Here is a 15,978-nt window from a genome sequence, read left to right as displayed (position 1 = left end):
AGATGGCAGGGGGTGTGACTGAGGTCGATAGCGTTCACGATTTACTGGTGAAAGCACTGGGGGCATTTGAACTCTGTTTTGATGGCAGACCCACAGCTGCAGCAAGTGCACCTGGAAGAGTCAATTTAATTGGCGAACACACAGATTACAATGATGGCTTCGTCTTTCCAATGGTAATGAAATGTGCATTTCCGTTTGCACGCATGCACCGAAATGAATGAGCATCTACATCATATATTTGAATCGCATGGGATATTCAATCATAAGTGTAGACATTTATTAGCAATGAGATACTAAGCTTCCAAACAACCAATCACACATTATTTTGCAGACAATGTGAACTTCAGTTTGCGCAATTAGTCGATATTATATAATACTTCTATTAATATTAGATCTGACCATGAACCAAATTATGAATAATTATCTCAGACCATTAATGTATTGAATTATTTCAGTCAGTATAATATGTAAAGATGTGTTGTATATAGCAAACAATTATATGGCTAGTGGTAGAAATATGTGTATTCCAAGACACTTGTTGAATTTCTAATATCAATACATTAATAGATTTTATCAAAATTACTGGTACATTCAAAATTCTTCTTCTTTTTTTGTTTATCTGTGTCAAAAATACACCACAGTGCAATTAATTTATATCACCATATTAATATGCAGATCACATAATGACGTATGCTAAATCATTGTAAATTTTACATTTTGGATGGGATGTCTAGGAGAACTTTTAAAAACAGGTGGCCCAAGCAAATTTGGTATGTAAATTAGGTCTGAAACCATGGTAATCAGTGTTTAAAAAATGTTGTGTGGCCTAGTCTAAAATTTGTTTTAGTGCTTCAAGTAGTGTCGGTGTAAAACAGAAACAATTTCAAGGTGATATGTTACAACCATTGCTGTATAAATTAGTCTAGAATATTATATTTTTGGTTAACAGTCTTGGATAGATTGCGCGATATTTTGTAGTAAAACATCGTGAAAAACTTCAAAAACATGTTTTCACATTAACTTTATATATCTTTAATTTCAGGCATTGCCAATGGTAACAGTTGTAGCTGGTAAGAAGTCATCGGATGAAATCTGCCGGGTAATTACAACAGCAGAAAATGTTGACGATGAAAGAAAAGTGGAATTTTCTTTGCCAACAGCTGACAATCCTTTGAAACCAGGGAAACCGTCTTGGTCTAACTATGTGAAGGGAGTGGTTGCAAACTTTAAAGGTATTATGTGTATCATAGACATATCTTTAACCTGCACTAGCTGCAACTGGGATATTGTTTGCATCCAGCAACCAAAGATATAGTCACTAAAATTAAGAGAGGTTGTATCTGTCAATTAGTAGTCAATATTATCTGTAGGTATAAGTGTTAATTAAGTGACAAGTTTAAATCTTGAGCAAATGCCTGGCTTTTGAATCTGTCACCATGTTAAAACTATACTAGTTGTAACTGGAGTGCTTAAAATATTGACCACGAAATAATAGACAGTGTCTCTTTATAGGTAATTAACCAAGTTTAGTGAATATGTTTTTTGGTTGTTGGATGAAAAACTATGTCCCAGTTGCAGCTAGTATGCAGTATCTAGGGTTGTAAGACAGATATATTTAGCAAACAATCTGTCTCAATTACATTCTATGATAATGTCAGCCAGTGATAGCCCTACTGTTACTAGTATCTACCACACTGTCAAAATCTGATAAAGTGTGTTAGTAAATTTACACAACATCTATATATGTAAAGAGCTTTTTGCCATACAAAACAAAGTTATTGTTACCATATCAAAATATCACCAAAGCGTTTTTCAATGGAAAAGTAAATATGACTACAAAATGGGAGAACTATATAGATTTTCGAGTCAATTATTTTCCTTTGATATATAGTTTCCCATAAAAGAAATGCCATGTGTTTTGTGTGCACACTTTTATTTTGACATTTCTGCAGTAGCAATATGTCTATTATTGTGAATGTTATGAAGGATAAAGACTGATGTATAATGTAATCATATAGGAAAAAACACCTGTTTGATAATCAGTATTTAAGATACATAACATATTGATTGCAATTTTTTAAGTTCTCTCTCTCTGAGGACTATTTTCTGTAAGGCCAATCTGAAAGGAATTAATGGTAAAGGCAATTGATGCTACATCTGTAACAGGTGTTTGATCATGGTACATGTAGAAATCCAGTCCAGGGAAATCTATAAATAAAACAACATTGCAAACATTGAGTGTTTTGAAATTAATTCCTTCTAGAATGTAATTGTTATGAATAGTGAAAGTTCATTACCATCAATTAATGATGTATACTTTGAATGTGATGTATAATTTTATTAGAGACAATTTTTCATCGCTCCACTTTATTTTGACAGTATTTTGTTTTGCTTCGGTACAGTGTATTTAAAGCCACATATTTTCGTATTGATTTACACCTAAATCTACCATTATTATTTACATTGATTCTGAATTTACATGTACCAGTGAAGTGATGTATTTTGGCACAAAAATGAGTCACAGGTATTATCTAATTTGTCAGGGGAATTGGTACCATTTGATGCTGTCATTACTTCATCTGTACCTATTGGTGGTGGCGTGTCCAGCTCTGCATCGCTGGAAGTGGCTATGTACACATTCCTTGAACAGCTGACCAGTACTAGTACAGAACTAAAGGACAAGGCACTGGCCTGCCAGAAGGCTGAACATGAGTTTCCAGGAATGCCGTGTGGTATTATGGATCAGTTCATCTCCACTATGGGTAAAGATGGCAATGCATTACTCATTGATTGCAGGTATGGACACAAATAATAAGGGGGGGGGGGGGGGGGTTCCATGGTTCCAGCAGTTCATAATATTTTGATAATTTGGCTGAGGTACCAGGGAAATAAAAGTGGTGTTATAATCAGCTTGTTATGGTGTTTTGTGGTAATGATACCTTTATACAATGTCTTAGATTTTGTCTCACAGTTAATGTAAGTTTCCCTGCTGCCATTAACTTAATTCTGCAAATATTTCAACGTCCAAGTTGTGCATGGTCTAATGTGAACTTGTAACTCAATGATTTGTTCAATGTTCAGTGACTGCCAAGTATATGCAGAGACCATATAGACATATTGGTATTTATATCATTTCAGGTCTATGGAGTCTAAACTAGTGCCTTTATCAGATCCTGATTTAGTTATTTTGGTTATCAACTCTAATGTCAAACATGAACTGACTGGTAGTGAATACCCCACTAGAAGACGGCAATGTTATGAGGCTGCCGCTGCTCTTGGTAAAAAGAGTCTACGTGATGCAACATTGGAAGAATTGGCAGGTAAGTCAAAATGCAGTGTAGATGATATGAAAACTGCCTACTGATAAGCAAGTATGCAACCCAGGGTTCTCTTGAGACTTTTGCAGTATCTTGTCTTAGCCTATGATGTCTTAAAAAAAAAATACAGTGGAATTTTTTGTGTTGTATAACTGCTGAAACTTCCTGACTCTACCAGGTCTTTCTATGTTTCTAGGGAGAATTAACTTTTTAGATTGAAAAAAGCTTGTGTTTGATGGCAAAGAAAGTTACTGAATATTTCAAATTTGTCCTGCCTTGTGGTATCCCTGTAGTTAGATCAGGAGTGGTCTTTATCGTGTATAATTATACTGTCATTAATCTTTGGTTGATTTCAATTCTAGCGCACAAGGACAAACTTGAACCCGAAATCTACAAAAGAGCTCACCATGTGATTGGTGAAATCCAACGTACAGAGGAGGCTGCAGCAGTGTTAGAGGCAGGCAACTATAGCAAATTCGGTGAATTAATGGTTGAAAGTCACAAATCTCTGAGGTAAGGTAAACAAAGGCTGCAAACTCCATTATGTTTTAACTTAACAGTAGCACTTGTGGCATGTGATATATTTATAATATGACAAACCCCATGATGCAGTGCATTAGTGCTAGTGTGGCATATTGGGGTATTTGCACAAGTGCTTACAGTGTTTTCTGCAGCAATGCTTTCACAAGCGTAGTGAGTGAAAGTGCAGCAGAAAATACTGCAAGCACAAGTGCAATATCACACTAGCACTCACACAGCATGAGGTTCTGTTATGTGTTTTTCCAAAACAACAAATTTTCATAAAAATGACACCATGCGATAATGTGCTTTCATGTAGAACAAATGCTTATATCCTCATTTACATAATTAATTGCATGTAGGTATGTAATAATGTTTTCAGCATTGCACTGCAGTGCAAATACCACTAGTATGCATGTGTACCGGACTACCGGTGCAAGTACATGTAATCAATGGTACATAATTATGTAATAATAATAATAATGATGATGTATTTATAATGCACCTGCAACATTGAATGTCATGAGAATAGCACTCTGCAAATTACACAATAACCCCAGGTATGTACCTCTATTAGCATAATAGACTATATACTTCCTCAACTCCCTGGGGAGCATGCAATCCATTGCAGTCTTTGTAAGTGCATAACAAACTCCACTCCATAATGATGTCATATACATGTATAGTAAATACTGCAGTAGGAATATATATTCTATTGATGATCAATGATTTTCTATCACACTGCAGGCACTCTATTTTTTTTCAAAATGGCATTGTAATGGAGGGTTAGTAGTTACGCTTATTTGATATTTTGTTATATGTAGGGACGATTATGAAGTAAGTTGCAGTGAGTTAGACGAGTTGGTGGATGCAGCCATGGAAGTTGATGGTGTCTATGGATCAAGAATGACGGGAGGAGGCTTTGGAGGATGCACAGGTAAATAGTGGTGCAGCTAACTTCCTATATACTGGGAGATTGAAACATGAAATACATAATTCCTCTGAACATTTTTAAAAACTTGAGAAAATATGTTTAAAAAGTTGATGTTTTGCAGCCAATGCCAGATACAGTTTTTTTGAGTAGATCAAGTTTTCAGTCCAATCTTATAATCCGTATTAAGTACTGTAATGATAAATGTTGCGCCCCCCCCCCAAAAAAAAAAAAAAAAAAAAAAAACAAACAACAAAACAAAACAAAAAACTCAACACCAAATAAACATAGCACAAACACAAACAACCAAAAGCTATATAAAAGTGTGTTACGCATATTTAGTGGCATTTTCTTAGTGGCATTATTGTGTATCATTGACCTACTTCCCAGTATCTTGTAGACAAGCTAGTCCTTGCCAGAGTAGCTCTTATGCATTGTAAATTATCACTCTGTTGATCAATGTTGGACAATCGTAAGCAGTAGATTACTTGTAGACTCTGAGCAACTTGAACCAGTATTTTCAGTTGAGATTTAGAACAAAATTATAATTGAAATTATTACAACAGCAAAAGATGACATCATTTTCTAGTTTCTTACTGATAGAACATAAATCTTTCTGTCCACAGTTACATTACTGAAAAAGGAAGCTGTGCCTAAAGTTGTGGAACATGTCAAGGTAAGAAACACGGCAAGAGTTGTCTTGATTTCTTGAGATTTTCATGTATGTAGGGCACCCTCGTGTGACAGTGTGTGACAATATTGACAATACATTGCCCAATATGTCGATTCATTGAGTTGGTTGCCTCCATTGCAAAGCTGTCAGTTCTCCAAAGTGGTTGGTATAAAATGACCTTTCTGATTGATCGATAAATTGCATGATAATGGCACTTTTTCTGATGTGGAGCTGACGTCAAAGTTTTGTATGGAATTGAAATGGAAAATCTTTATATACAAGATGAGCAACACTAAAAATTAAGTAAAAAACAATCATAGATTGTCACATGGAATATATATTTATCCAGTGGAGATTTCTTTCTTCAATAAAAACCAAACCCATGACAATATTGCATTCTGCAGTATTGATTAAAAAAAGCAAAATTGTAAGTAGACATTTTCTTTAAAATGTCATTATACCTGAGTACATCCTGTATCTTTACCTTTATTTCTAATGGAGAATATATTGTTCACGGTTAAAAGAATCACTGTGACAGAACAATATATGGTAGTTACTTGGAAACGGTAAATTGCGGAACGAATGCAACATTTCAATCCATCTACTATGGACATTGATCATTTTTAATATAATGTTAATTTTGTGTATTTTTTTTAACAGGCAAAATACTCTGGAACGCCAACTTTTTATGTGGCCCAGGCATCTGATGGTGCAAAACCACTACAGCTATAAAAAACAACAACATTGCATTGAAGTATCAGGTGTTTGCAGTAAACATGACTAGTTGATGAATTATTATTACAATATTGATCAAATTGGCTACATGAAACTCTGAAGATTGATGTGCAATAGTTACTTCTGATGGAAAAACAATGAAGAATTAAGATGTTTTGAAATCTGGGGGAAAACAATGAGAATGGAGATTAGGGTCTGGAATTTTATTTCTACCAAACAGAAAAAAGTAATTTAAAGCATGGTGGTTGATCATATTCATGTTTAAAGAGATACGGTCTGGTATTTTAAGCCTATTGTTGGCTTTAAGACAGTGGATATAATGTAATTGTAATGCTACACATATACAACACAGTCGCTATTAAATCATGCATGGGAGCAAATCAGTGTCAAAGCAAGAGCACTGTAAAGGTGATCAAAGAGACTTGATAACCAAGACTACGGTGTGTGTTTGTTTTGTTACCCCAAAGTACTGTCATAATAATATGTTGTCTCGCGAATATTTGGTGACTGTTCCAACAGTTACTAGACATGATTCAAAAATTTTTAGTTGTTGAAATAATGTAAATGTAAGTATATTTCTATATAAAACAAATTTTTAAAAGTAACCCTAAAAAACCATGCACATTACAGACTGTGCCCTTTGATTTATAGACTTTCAGTCAATGTAGTCTTCCATGTTGACACATCTGAGTACTATAGTCATTCAAAAAGATTTCATTTTTAACCTCTGTGACATGCACTCTAAACTTTCAACAAATACTTGACATTTGGAATAGAAAGTAGTTCAAGTTAAAATAGCAATGATTACGATATGACAATCTCGCCACCAGTTGTGTTATCAACAAATGTCAAAGAGCAATGCTAGACCTTAGCCATATCGCAATAATGAAAAAAAAAACCACCTCAATCTCCAGCTCTAAGGGACCAAGTAAAACTAGTCAGTACATGTCAGCTTATGTCATGAACTTATCTTTTAGTGTTAATTATTACAAGCAGGGCAAGACTAGAGATAGGGTAATTGTGTATATTAATTGAACAATTACAATAAAACAACAGATTATTTGTAAAAGATTGTGTCTTAAGTTTGCTTGTCAGTTCTGGTATGAAAAAATACCTGCATTCACTACAATGAATGTAAAAGGTTAAACAATGTTAGATGTGAAATTTCAGTTTATTGCTCGGCAGCTAAACTCCTGTATATGTCCTAGTGTAGTTGACATAATCACAAACACAATTAACTCAGTTGTTTATTGGTGCAATGTCTGTAGTTTTTAGGCTTTCCAAAGGATGACAAGAGTGATACAAATGAAGGCAACAGTATTATGTGTGAATTTCTATAATTTTTTTTATGTCTAGTTGTGAATTGTGCAAAGCAAAATGATAACACCATAGGTCATGTGTGATTTGGGTCAAAAATGTCAATTTTAGTCAAAAACTACTGGCCAGATTGGTCTGAAATTTTGTGGGAATGTTCTTAGGGATGTGTAGATGCAGAATTATTCATGACACGGTAATTCCCATCAGTGATATGCAAATTAGGTTTAAAAATGTGTCTTTTTTGTATTCGGTTCATTTTCCACGTTTTCAGCTTGTTGATCACTTTATTACAAGGTCAAAGGTCAGGGTCTGATAAGATTTGGTTTAGATATTTAGTTATAAAGTAAAGACAAGTACGGCCACCATTCGGTCTAATATGCGTATGTCGTAAAACAAACTGATGTGCTAATATATGTCCTATTTGATATGTCACATTTGAGCCAGGTTTGAAAGAAATTGAATATCATGTTTTGTTGTTGATGATGCTGCAGCTACTGTTATTATAATGATGCAGTGTTATTAGTCAAAGATTTGGTTAGTTTAATTTTCAGTATATATATATATATATATATATATATATATATATATACAAATTGTATATATATAATGCATAACAATATTCAGATTCTAGACGCTCTCCATGTTTTTGTTCTTTCTCTCCCCATCTAGTCAAAAGGATGTATGTAAAAAAATATTCCGTGATAATTGTTTTAAATTACCATCAACAGTTTTATTAAACCAATTAGAGCCCGGTGATGTTACTACCTCCACATGTTACTAATATTCAATCTTACATGTTACTGAAATTCAAACATTTTATCTACAGTTGATGATTCCTAGAAATTTATACTTGTTCACATGTTCTATCTTTACACCATGAAAAGAAAATCAGAAAATGCAGCAGCATAGGTAATTAATTTCGTTTTCTTGAAATCTCGCCCAATGCCGTTTCCCGGGCCCAGCATTCACTCCATGCAAGGGTCAGCTAGCTAGACGCTGAATGTTATTTATTTATTTATTTATTATTTATTTTATTTATTTATTTATTAAACTTCGACAATAAGTCGGGAAAAAGGTCGCACAGGTGGCAAGCACCTATATAAGAGCAACCCTCCACATACAACAGATGGCATACACAAAAAGATAGATTCAAGATATAAAAAAATATAGACTGAACGAATAACAGACGAAAACAGAATTAAGAAATATGACACTTGGCACAATGACATCAAGTGACCCATGTGCAAGTATTACAATACAAAAAATTATTTTCCAGAAGATTTCTATAAAATATACGGAGATCGTTTTTATATGAGATAACACTTACTGAAAACGACAAGTCCGATTTGACTGGACAAGCGTTCCATGTATAAAGTATTCTGTTAAAAAAATGAATTTTGGAATGCCTCACTGCGAAATTGTGGCATTTTCAGTACGCTATCATCGTCTGATTTGAAATGTACATATTTATAAATATTAAGATCGTAATCGTTATTAATACATTTCCACAATCAGACATCACTCTTCTGTAGCTGAGGGGGAGAAGGTTTAAGGAAGCAAGACAAGAAGTAGTTGAAAACAGCTAGAGATAAACATTGGCAATAAATCACACTCAACATTTATCAATAGTATTATCTTTATTGAACAACAAAAGTAATCAAAACAATGCCTCCAGTCCCCTGTGGTCGATCCCCGGACATCTCATGACCATGTCACAGAAAGCTGTTCTGATTGTGAAATTACACCATTGGCCAAAAGCTGTATTAAATCCAGAGCTTAGATACAAACACAATGAACATATGATTCTTCCACACTTAGACCATAGATCCTCAACAAATGGGCTCATGATTAGGCCTGACCATGGATGTATTATTAGGAGATACACCCATGGCCAGCTTGACTGACATTACGAGCGAGGTGGAGTCTGGTGGTAAGCTAAATTTGCATATTAGACTAACATTTGTGCCTGTCAATAATATGTCTCTGGGAGTATGTACTTGAAAAAAGTCCAGAAATCACGCAAGCGTCGTCATATACAAAACAGTAACTGTTGTTTCCCAGGTTTTTACTTCAATGTTTCAAGAAGTTTAAGAAAATGCCTCATCTGAGAAGGGCAGGATGTAAAAGACCACAGGCTCCACCAGATGGTGGATGGGGCTGGTTGATCGTGGTGGCTCATTTCATATCAGTATTTCTACACCAAGGCATGTCTAGTACGATGCCAGTAATATACGTCGAACTTCTAAACTACTTCGGGCAAGGAGCTGCAGCAACGTCGTGGATTCTTGCTCTACGCCGAGCGTCCGGGTATTGCACAGGTAAGAAGTTACTGTTAGAGGTTGTCTGAGTTTAGTATAACCGTTGTGATGCTAACAAGAACATGCAAGTATTAGAAAATAAACCAGGATAGAAAAACGGTATTTAGAACCGAAAAGTACTCCAGTGAGGGTACACGGTACACTTCAATATATATGAATACAGGTAAGTCCGATAAGTTGCATTCACGCCTCCTTGCCTGTCGTGCTGACACCTAAGGACTTTGATCTGTAAATAGCACAGAATTTTGACTGATTGAATTTAGGTCATTCGGTTGGTTTTATTACAAAACAGTGATCAACTGCTTTCCAGTGAGTATGTAAACAGTTTTATGATAAGATACTTTTTTTTATATATGTATTGACTTTAATCCCACAGCGCCTATTGAAGCTAGCTCGCAGGGAACAGCAAGCATGTAACTGATTGATTGATTGACTAATTGATTGATCGATCGATCGATTGATTGTTTTATTGATTGATCGATTGAATGATTATGTTTTGTGGTGAATTAAAATTCATTTTGTGTGATATTGATTCATTGACTGATCGATTTTTGTGGTGATATAAAACTTTCTATATAAAAGAGAGAGCTACACTAGTTTAATCCGTGACATCAAGTGGCCAAGTGATATACCGATTTGATTTGTTATATATACTCAAAATCAATTTTTGTCAAAATTATCGAATTTGTGTGTCGAAGATGACATTCGCGCATTAACGATTCACCACATTTTTCAAATATTGGTAACAGATATTTAAACTCAAAATCACTAACTTTAAAATCAATCAATCGATTAATCAATCAATCGATCCATTAATCAATCGATCAATTAATAAATTAATCAGTTACATGCTCGCTGCTCCCTGTGGCAAGCCCTGTGCTTTGGCTATCGGGATTGATTGTTCACCATGCTGAAAAACTAGTATGTCGAGTTGGCAAGATAGTCAAGTTTTCAAACTAATAATTCATACCACCACGGAATATATCTGATTGACGCTCCTGGTAAATCAAAAAGGATAATTATTCACCAAATATGATGTTTGTCCAGATTCGAGACAAAAAACTTTGCATATTTTGTTGTTGTTGTTGTTGTTGTTGTTGTTCCGATTTTAGACAAAAAACTTACACGTTTTGTTGTTGTTGTTGCTTCTTCAGTTGTTGTTGTTGTTGTTGTTGTTGTTGTTGTTGTTGTTGTTGTTGTTGTTGTTTTGTAATGATGCAATGTTATTAGTTTTGGTCATTTCAATTTTCACAATTTCATATATACTTTATTATTTTACTTTGCAATCCCACAAAGTAAACACATCTAAGGTAGGTGGAGGTAGATAGGAGGGTGGGTGGGTTGCGTTGGTGGATGGGAGGGTGGTTAACACAAACATCCTGTCATGACAACGTGGAAGCACGACTCGATGGTGACTGACGGTACAGTTATGATATTACTAAGTATAGCTATACATAGTATTCTATTTTTACCTTTGTTCAAAGTTGTTCGTTTGTAACACGGTTCCTTGGCCATCTGTGACCAAATCAGTCAGCTGTAAGATCTGAGGACACGATGAACACAAGTTTACGTACTTCGTTTATTTTACAGCTCCGTTGACATCAATACTTTGTAAGAAGTTCGGATTTCGTGGTGTTGCAATGGCTGGTGGCGTACTATCAGCCGTGTCTTTCCTTGTAAGTTCATTTGCAACAAGTATAGTATACCTGTGCTTCAGTTGTGGACTTGTTGCAGGTAAGATTGACCAACACTTTGATTATCATTCCTTGTATATTTTCCACCATTCTGTCATACAAATAAAATATTGGTGACCTAAGGGGCCTTGTCATTTCGAATCAAAAATGAGATATATATACTTTTTGTCATAAAACCTTAGCATTTGGGTGTTTGAGACACACACAATTCTTGCTTGAAACACACACAATCCTTGTTCGAAACACACACAATCCTGGTCATAAGACCTTAGCATTTGCCGTTTTGTGCAACAATTTACACAAAAACAGGACACATCAAAAGATGCGTCAGTTCCAGACGACAAAACAAACACTCCAGTCGAAACCACACCAACTAGTGTCTGCATCAACTCTCATTGAAGGAACCCTTGATGTCTTATGTTTTAGAGTAAATTGTTGCAGAAAACAACCAAATGCTAAGCTCTTATGACCAGAATTGAGGTGTTCGAAACACACTGAATCCTGGTCATAAGAGCTTAGCATTTGGGCATTTTCTGCAACAATTTACTCTAAAACAGCACACATCAAAGGGCCGTCAACACGGATTGACAGTTCGGGTAGTCTACACGACGGGTGTTTTCGGTGACCAACACCCCGTACAATTCTGACTCTCCGACGCCCCAGCGGTGGCAGTCGCTCGATCATGGATGGGTGGGTACCCCGGCTTGTTAGCAAAATTTCATATGTACCCCTTTTCCAATTTATATTTCAATGAAAAAGAACACCCCCCCCCCCTTTTTTTAATATAGTGAATCTTGGAGAAAATCACTTCGAAAACCCCCTTCTTTCCGAAATCCGGGAGGTTTTACCAACCAACTAGCTCTGGATTTCTATGCTACAGGGTTTTGACACGACGCGTATACATCCAGAGCTATACCTTCAACGACACCTAATCCATACACTGCACACGGTCCTGGATTACGTTACGTGAGAGAGAGAGAGAGAGAGAGAGAGAGAGAGAGAGAGAGAGAGAGAGAGAGAGAGAGAGAGAGAGAGAGAGAGAGAGAGAGAGAGAGAGAGAGAGAGAGAGAGAGAGAGAGAGAGAGAGAGAGAGAGAGAGAGAGAGAGAGAGAGAGAGAGAGAGAGAGAGAGACGGGCCATCGTACCCATATTCTCGGAGGGTGATCTGAAAAAGTATCCATCCATTGGACCGCGACCAAGAAAACAGGTCGTAAATTGTGATATTGCGATTCTGAAGAGTCACTTTCACGGTAGTCATGCTTGCAGATGGTGTACGCGTTTCGCTCAAGGGACGACTTACTCCGTATGCAAGCAGGACTACTATCACGGCAGAGTACCATCTAATTTGGATGAAGAATCATTAAAGTTTGAGCGTATCATACACCACTTTTTAAAATTTGATGTAGACACTGGACGTACGTACTCTACGAAAAGACACAGTGAGAGAGGGGTGAAAAAGGAGACACGAGAAACATTAGTTAAAGCGGGATGGTCACCGAAAACACTGGACATTGCATAGACGTCTACTGATCTGACTGCTCGAGCACTCTCTTCCACATTGAAAGCGGCATCTTCTGATGTTCATAAATGCTTAGCATTTCACAGTTAAAGTCAACAATTTACTCTGTTCAACAGACCAGAAGTTTGTGTGTCTTAGTCACCACACGAAATTGTAACAGTGTGTAAAGCAGGATGCTTTGAAGAAATCACCTCCGACTAACGCATCTTTTGATGTGTTCTGTGTTAGAGTAAATTGTAGCATAAAACGCCAAAAGCAAGAGGCAATGGTGTAGAGCGTTATACAACCGATGTGATTCTTGTACATTACAATGGTAGGAATGACCCTCCCTAATAATGTCATGTGATATTGCAAATGTAATTCGACAACTGTATTACAATGTTTTTCAATGAAATGTATTACATATTCCATCTGTCATTCACAGAAAATATTACAAATCTCTGCAATTATTACAAACGTCTGTTTTATTACATGGAAAATGTGATTTGTATTACAAATGTCGGCGTTGTTACAAATATCAGCAATTATTACAAATGGCGGTTGTACAGAGCGTCCCCCATGTTTAATCTTTGGTGCCGACCGACGGATCCCAGTACAAGCAAAGATTATGTTTAAACAGTCACATAAGTTAGGATGACTGTCCATTGGAGTTACCTCTCAGAAATCAATCCATGGAAATGTCAGTCTATGGAAATCCCTTTTGAATTATTATGCAAAATATGTTTAATGAGTGAGATGCAGTTTAAAGTTGTTGCTGTATGATTTCACTGTTTGTCACGTTTTAACTGTTCTGTCGTACAGGTGTTTGTATCATTTGTTTATTGTTGCTCTGACTGTTATGAAAATTTTAGTCACGGCCTCTTTACAAAGAAGCAGTGGCAACTTAAGCTTCCAAGGATAAATAAAATAAATAGATCAATGAATCAACCAACAAATCAATTTTACAATCTACTCTCCTCTTCGTTTTCAGGTTTTTCATTATCTCTGTCTGCATTCCCAACTAGTATAAGTCTGGGCCGATTTTTCAAAAAACGGTATGCTTTAGCCAATGGCATTGCAGTCACTGCAAGTGGCATCGGTGGTTTTGCAATGCCCATTTTGTGCCAACATCTGATCAATTATTATGGCTGGAGGGGGACACTGATAGTCATTTCAGCTTTATCGGCGAACTTCTGTGTTGCTGCTTCGTTACTCCGGCCATTGCATCTCAAATCAGACGTTGACCTCACTGAAGCAAGGAGTGAAGCTCCGCCCAACATTCGTGAATGTACGGAACTAAGTGAAAATGAAATTCATCAGATGGAGGAAACGTCTGATCGCATGCGCAGATCAAACTTGAAAGAAAAGGCAAGCAAAATCATGTGCTTCTTTATTCCTGTATTTAAAGCAAGACCCGTGGCTGTTCTACTGATGATGTACTGTTTCGCCTATGGCTTTGGACTTAACATTATACTTGGTCACTACGTAGACAATGCTGTCAAAAACCGTACAGGCGAAGAAGATGCAGCTTTCTTGGTATCAATCATTGGCATTCTCACCTGTGTTAGTTGCCTAGTAACTGGAATAGTTTCCTCATGTGCAAATGCTGACGTTGGCATAGTCAATTCTCATTGTTTTGGTGTTGCTGTATTTGGAGTTGTTTCCGTCTTTATACCATTTGCAAGTTCCTTTGAATCTTTGGTTGGAATCTCGGTAACCATAGGACTCTCGCGTGGAATTTTCTCTGCCCTTGACGAGGTTATGATCAAACAGGTGGTTGGGGAAAGTACATTTACTGAGGGTATGGGTATATCAACAATGTTCGTTGGCATCGGTGCTCTTTTGGGTCCCCCTTTTTCAGGTTAGTAGAGATTTCGAACTTTGTTTTTCGTAGGTTGTATTATTTCGAAACCATTTCCATTATTCAAAACCAAAGTTACCCCCCCCCCCCCCCCAAAAAAAAAAGAAAAAAAAAGAAGAAAAGCATCCTCACTTTATGGATAACATATAAACAACGATGGAAAACTCTTTCCTTCTTTTGATACTTTACTAGACAATCAAGCAGGAATATTGTTTTTACATGTATCTCAATCATTTGGATTAGCTGAATTCTCGATGTACTAGTCGTTTACATAAAAATGGTTTGATGCCAATAGGTAAACATTAATGAAAGCATTACCGACCCATGACTTAGTACTGAGTTTATCAACTAACTGTAAATGTCTCAGATGCTAATAGGGTTCACGATAACTGGGCGATTATATGATCTTCATAATAAACCATTTACTTTCGATTAGCAATATCCAAAGAAAATGAGGGATTTCAAAGCAGAACTGGATAAAAAAGTAATTTTAGTTAATATTGTGGGGGTTTCATTATAAATTTGATATTTTCATCTGTATTTGTATTTATATCATAACAGGTTATTTATATGACTATACTGGTTCCTATAACACGTCATTCCATTGTGCTGGACTTGTCTTGATCTGTGGATCATCACTTCTACCTTTGGCGTGGTTGTATACGAAGATTAAGAACAAATGTACACATGTGACGTCAAACAGTACTGCGGCGTGCTCAGGTGCGGCCAACGAAGCTGTTCCAGGACCTGTAGAAATCTGATCGTTGTCGATTTTTCATGGCATGGGGGGGGGGGGGTTACGGGGGACAGACCGTATTTCAGCTGAGAGGTCAGGGAAGACAGGAAAGATATTGATAAAGCAGGCAGCATGAGAATTATAGTATAATTCATTTAATATATAAAGTGATTCGTTTGTATGTTATTGATTGCGAATGTAAATATTTTGCGAGAAGAGAAGATGAAGCGGAATGATGTGGGGGTAGAGGGTGGTGTGATGTATGTCTGGAAAGGGGGAAAGGGAGACTGACTCAGATATTTCCAGAAAGCGGGCGTTTAGAGGGAGGGCACATCATGAGGTACGTTGGGCACACGTAAAAATGCTCCACTTTTCTCTT

General features: G+C 36.4%; 2 protein-coding genes across 2 annotated transcripts; both read left to right on the top strand.

Annotated features, from left to right (window-relative positions):
• Window positions 1–7,183, top strand: LOC144435574 (galactokinase-like). Its single transcript, XM_078124159.1, has 8 exons — window positions 1–173; window positions 1,043–1,232; window positions 2,544–2,796; window positions 3,139–3,320; window positions 3,680–3,830; window positions 4,661–4,773; window positions 5,394–5,443; window positions 6,101–7,183. Exons 1-8 carry the CDS (start codon window positions 3–5, stop codon window positions 6,170–6,172), a joined length of 1,182 nt encoding a protein of 393 aa, XP_077980285.1. The 5' UTR covers window positions 1–2; the 3' UTR covers window positions 6,173–7,183.
• A 2,404-nt stretch (window positions 7,184–9,587) lies between these two features.
• LOC144435388 (monocarboxylate transporter 13-like) lies at window positions 9,588–15,624 on the top strand. Its single transcript, XM_078123984.1, has 4 exons — window positions 9,588–9,810; window positions 11,401–11,544; window positions 13,994–14,863; window positions 15,425–15,624. The coding sequence occupies exons 1-4, from the start codon at window positions 9,588–9,590 to the stop codon at window positions 15,622–15,624; spliced, it is 1,437 nt and encodes a 478-aa protein (XP_077980110.1).
• The last annotated feature ends 354 nt before the right edge of the window (window positions 15,625–15,978 follow it).

Source organism: Glandiceps talaboti, chromosome 5 (genome assembly GCF_964340395.1).
Source record: "Glandiceps talaboti chromosome 5, keGlaTala1.1, whole genome shotgun sequence".
In the NCBI taxonomy this organism is placed as follows: Eukaryota; Metazoa; Hemichordata; class Enteropneusta; family Spengelidae; genus Glandiceps; species Glandiceps talaboti.
The sequence above is the reverse complement of the archived record's forward strand: the minus strand, read 5'-3'. Positions and strand labels throughout refer to the sequence as shown.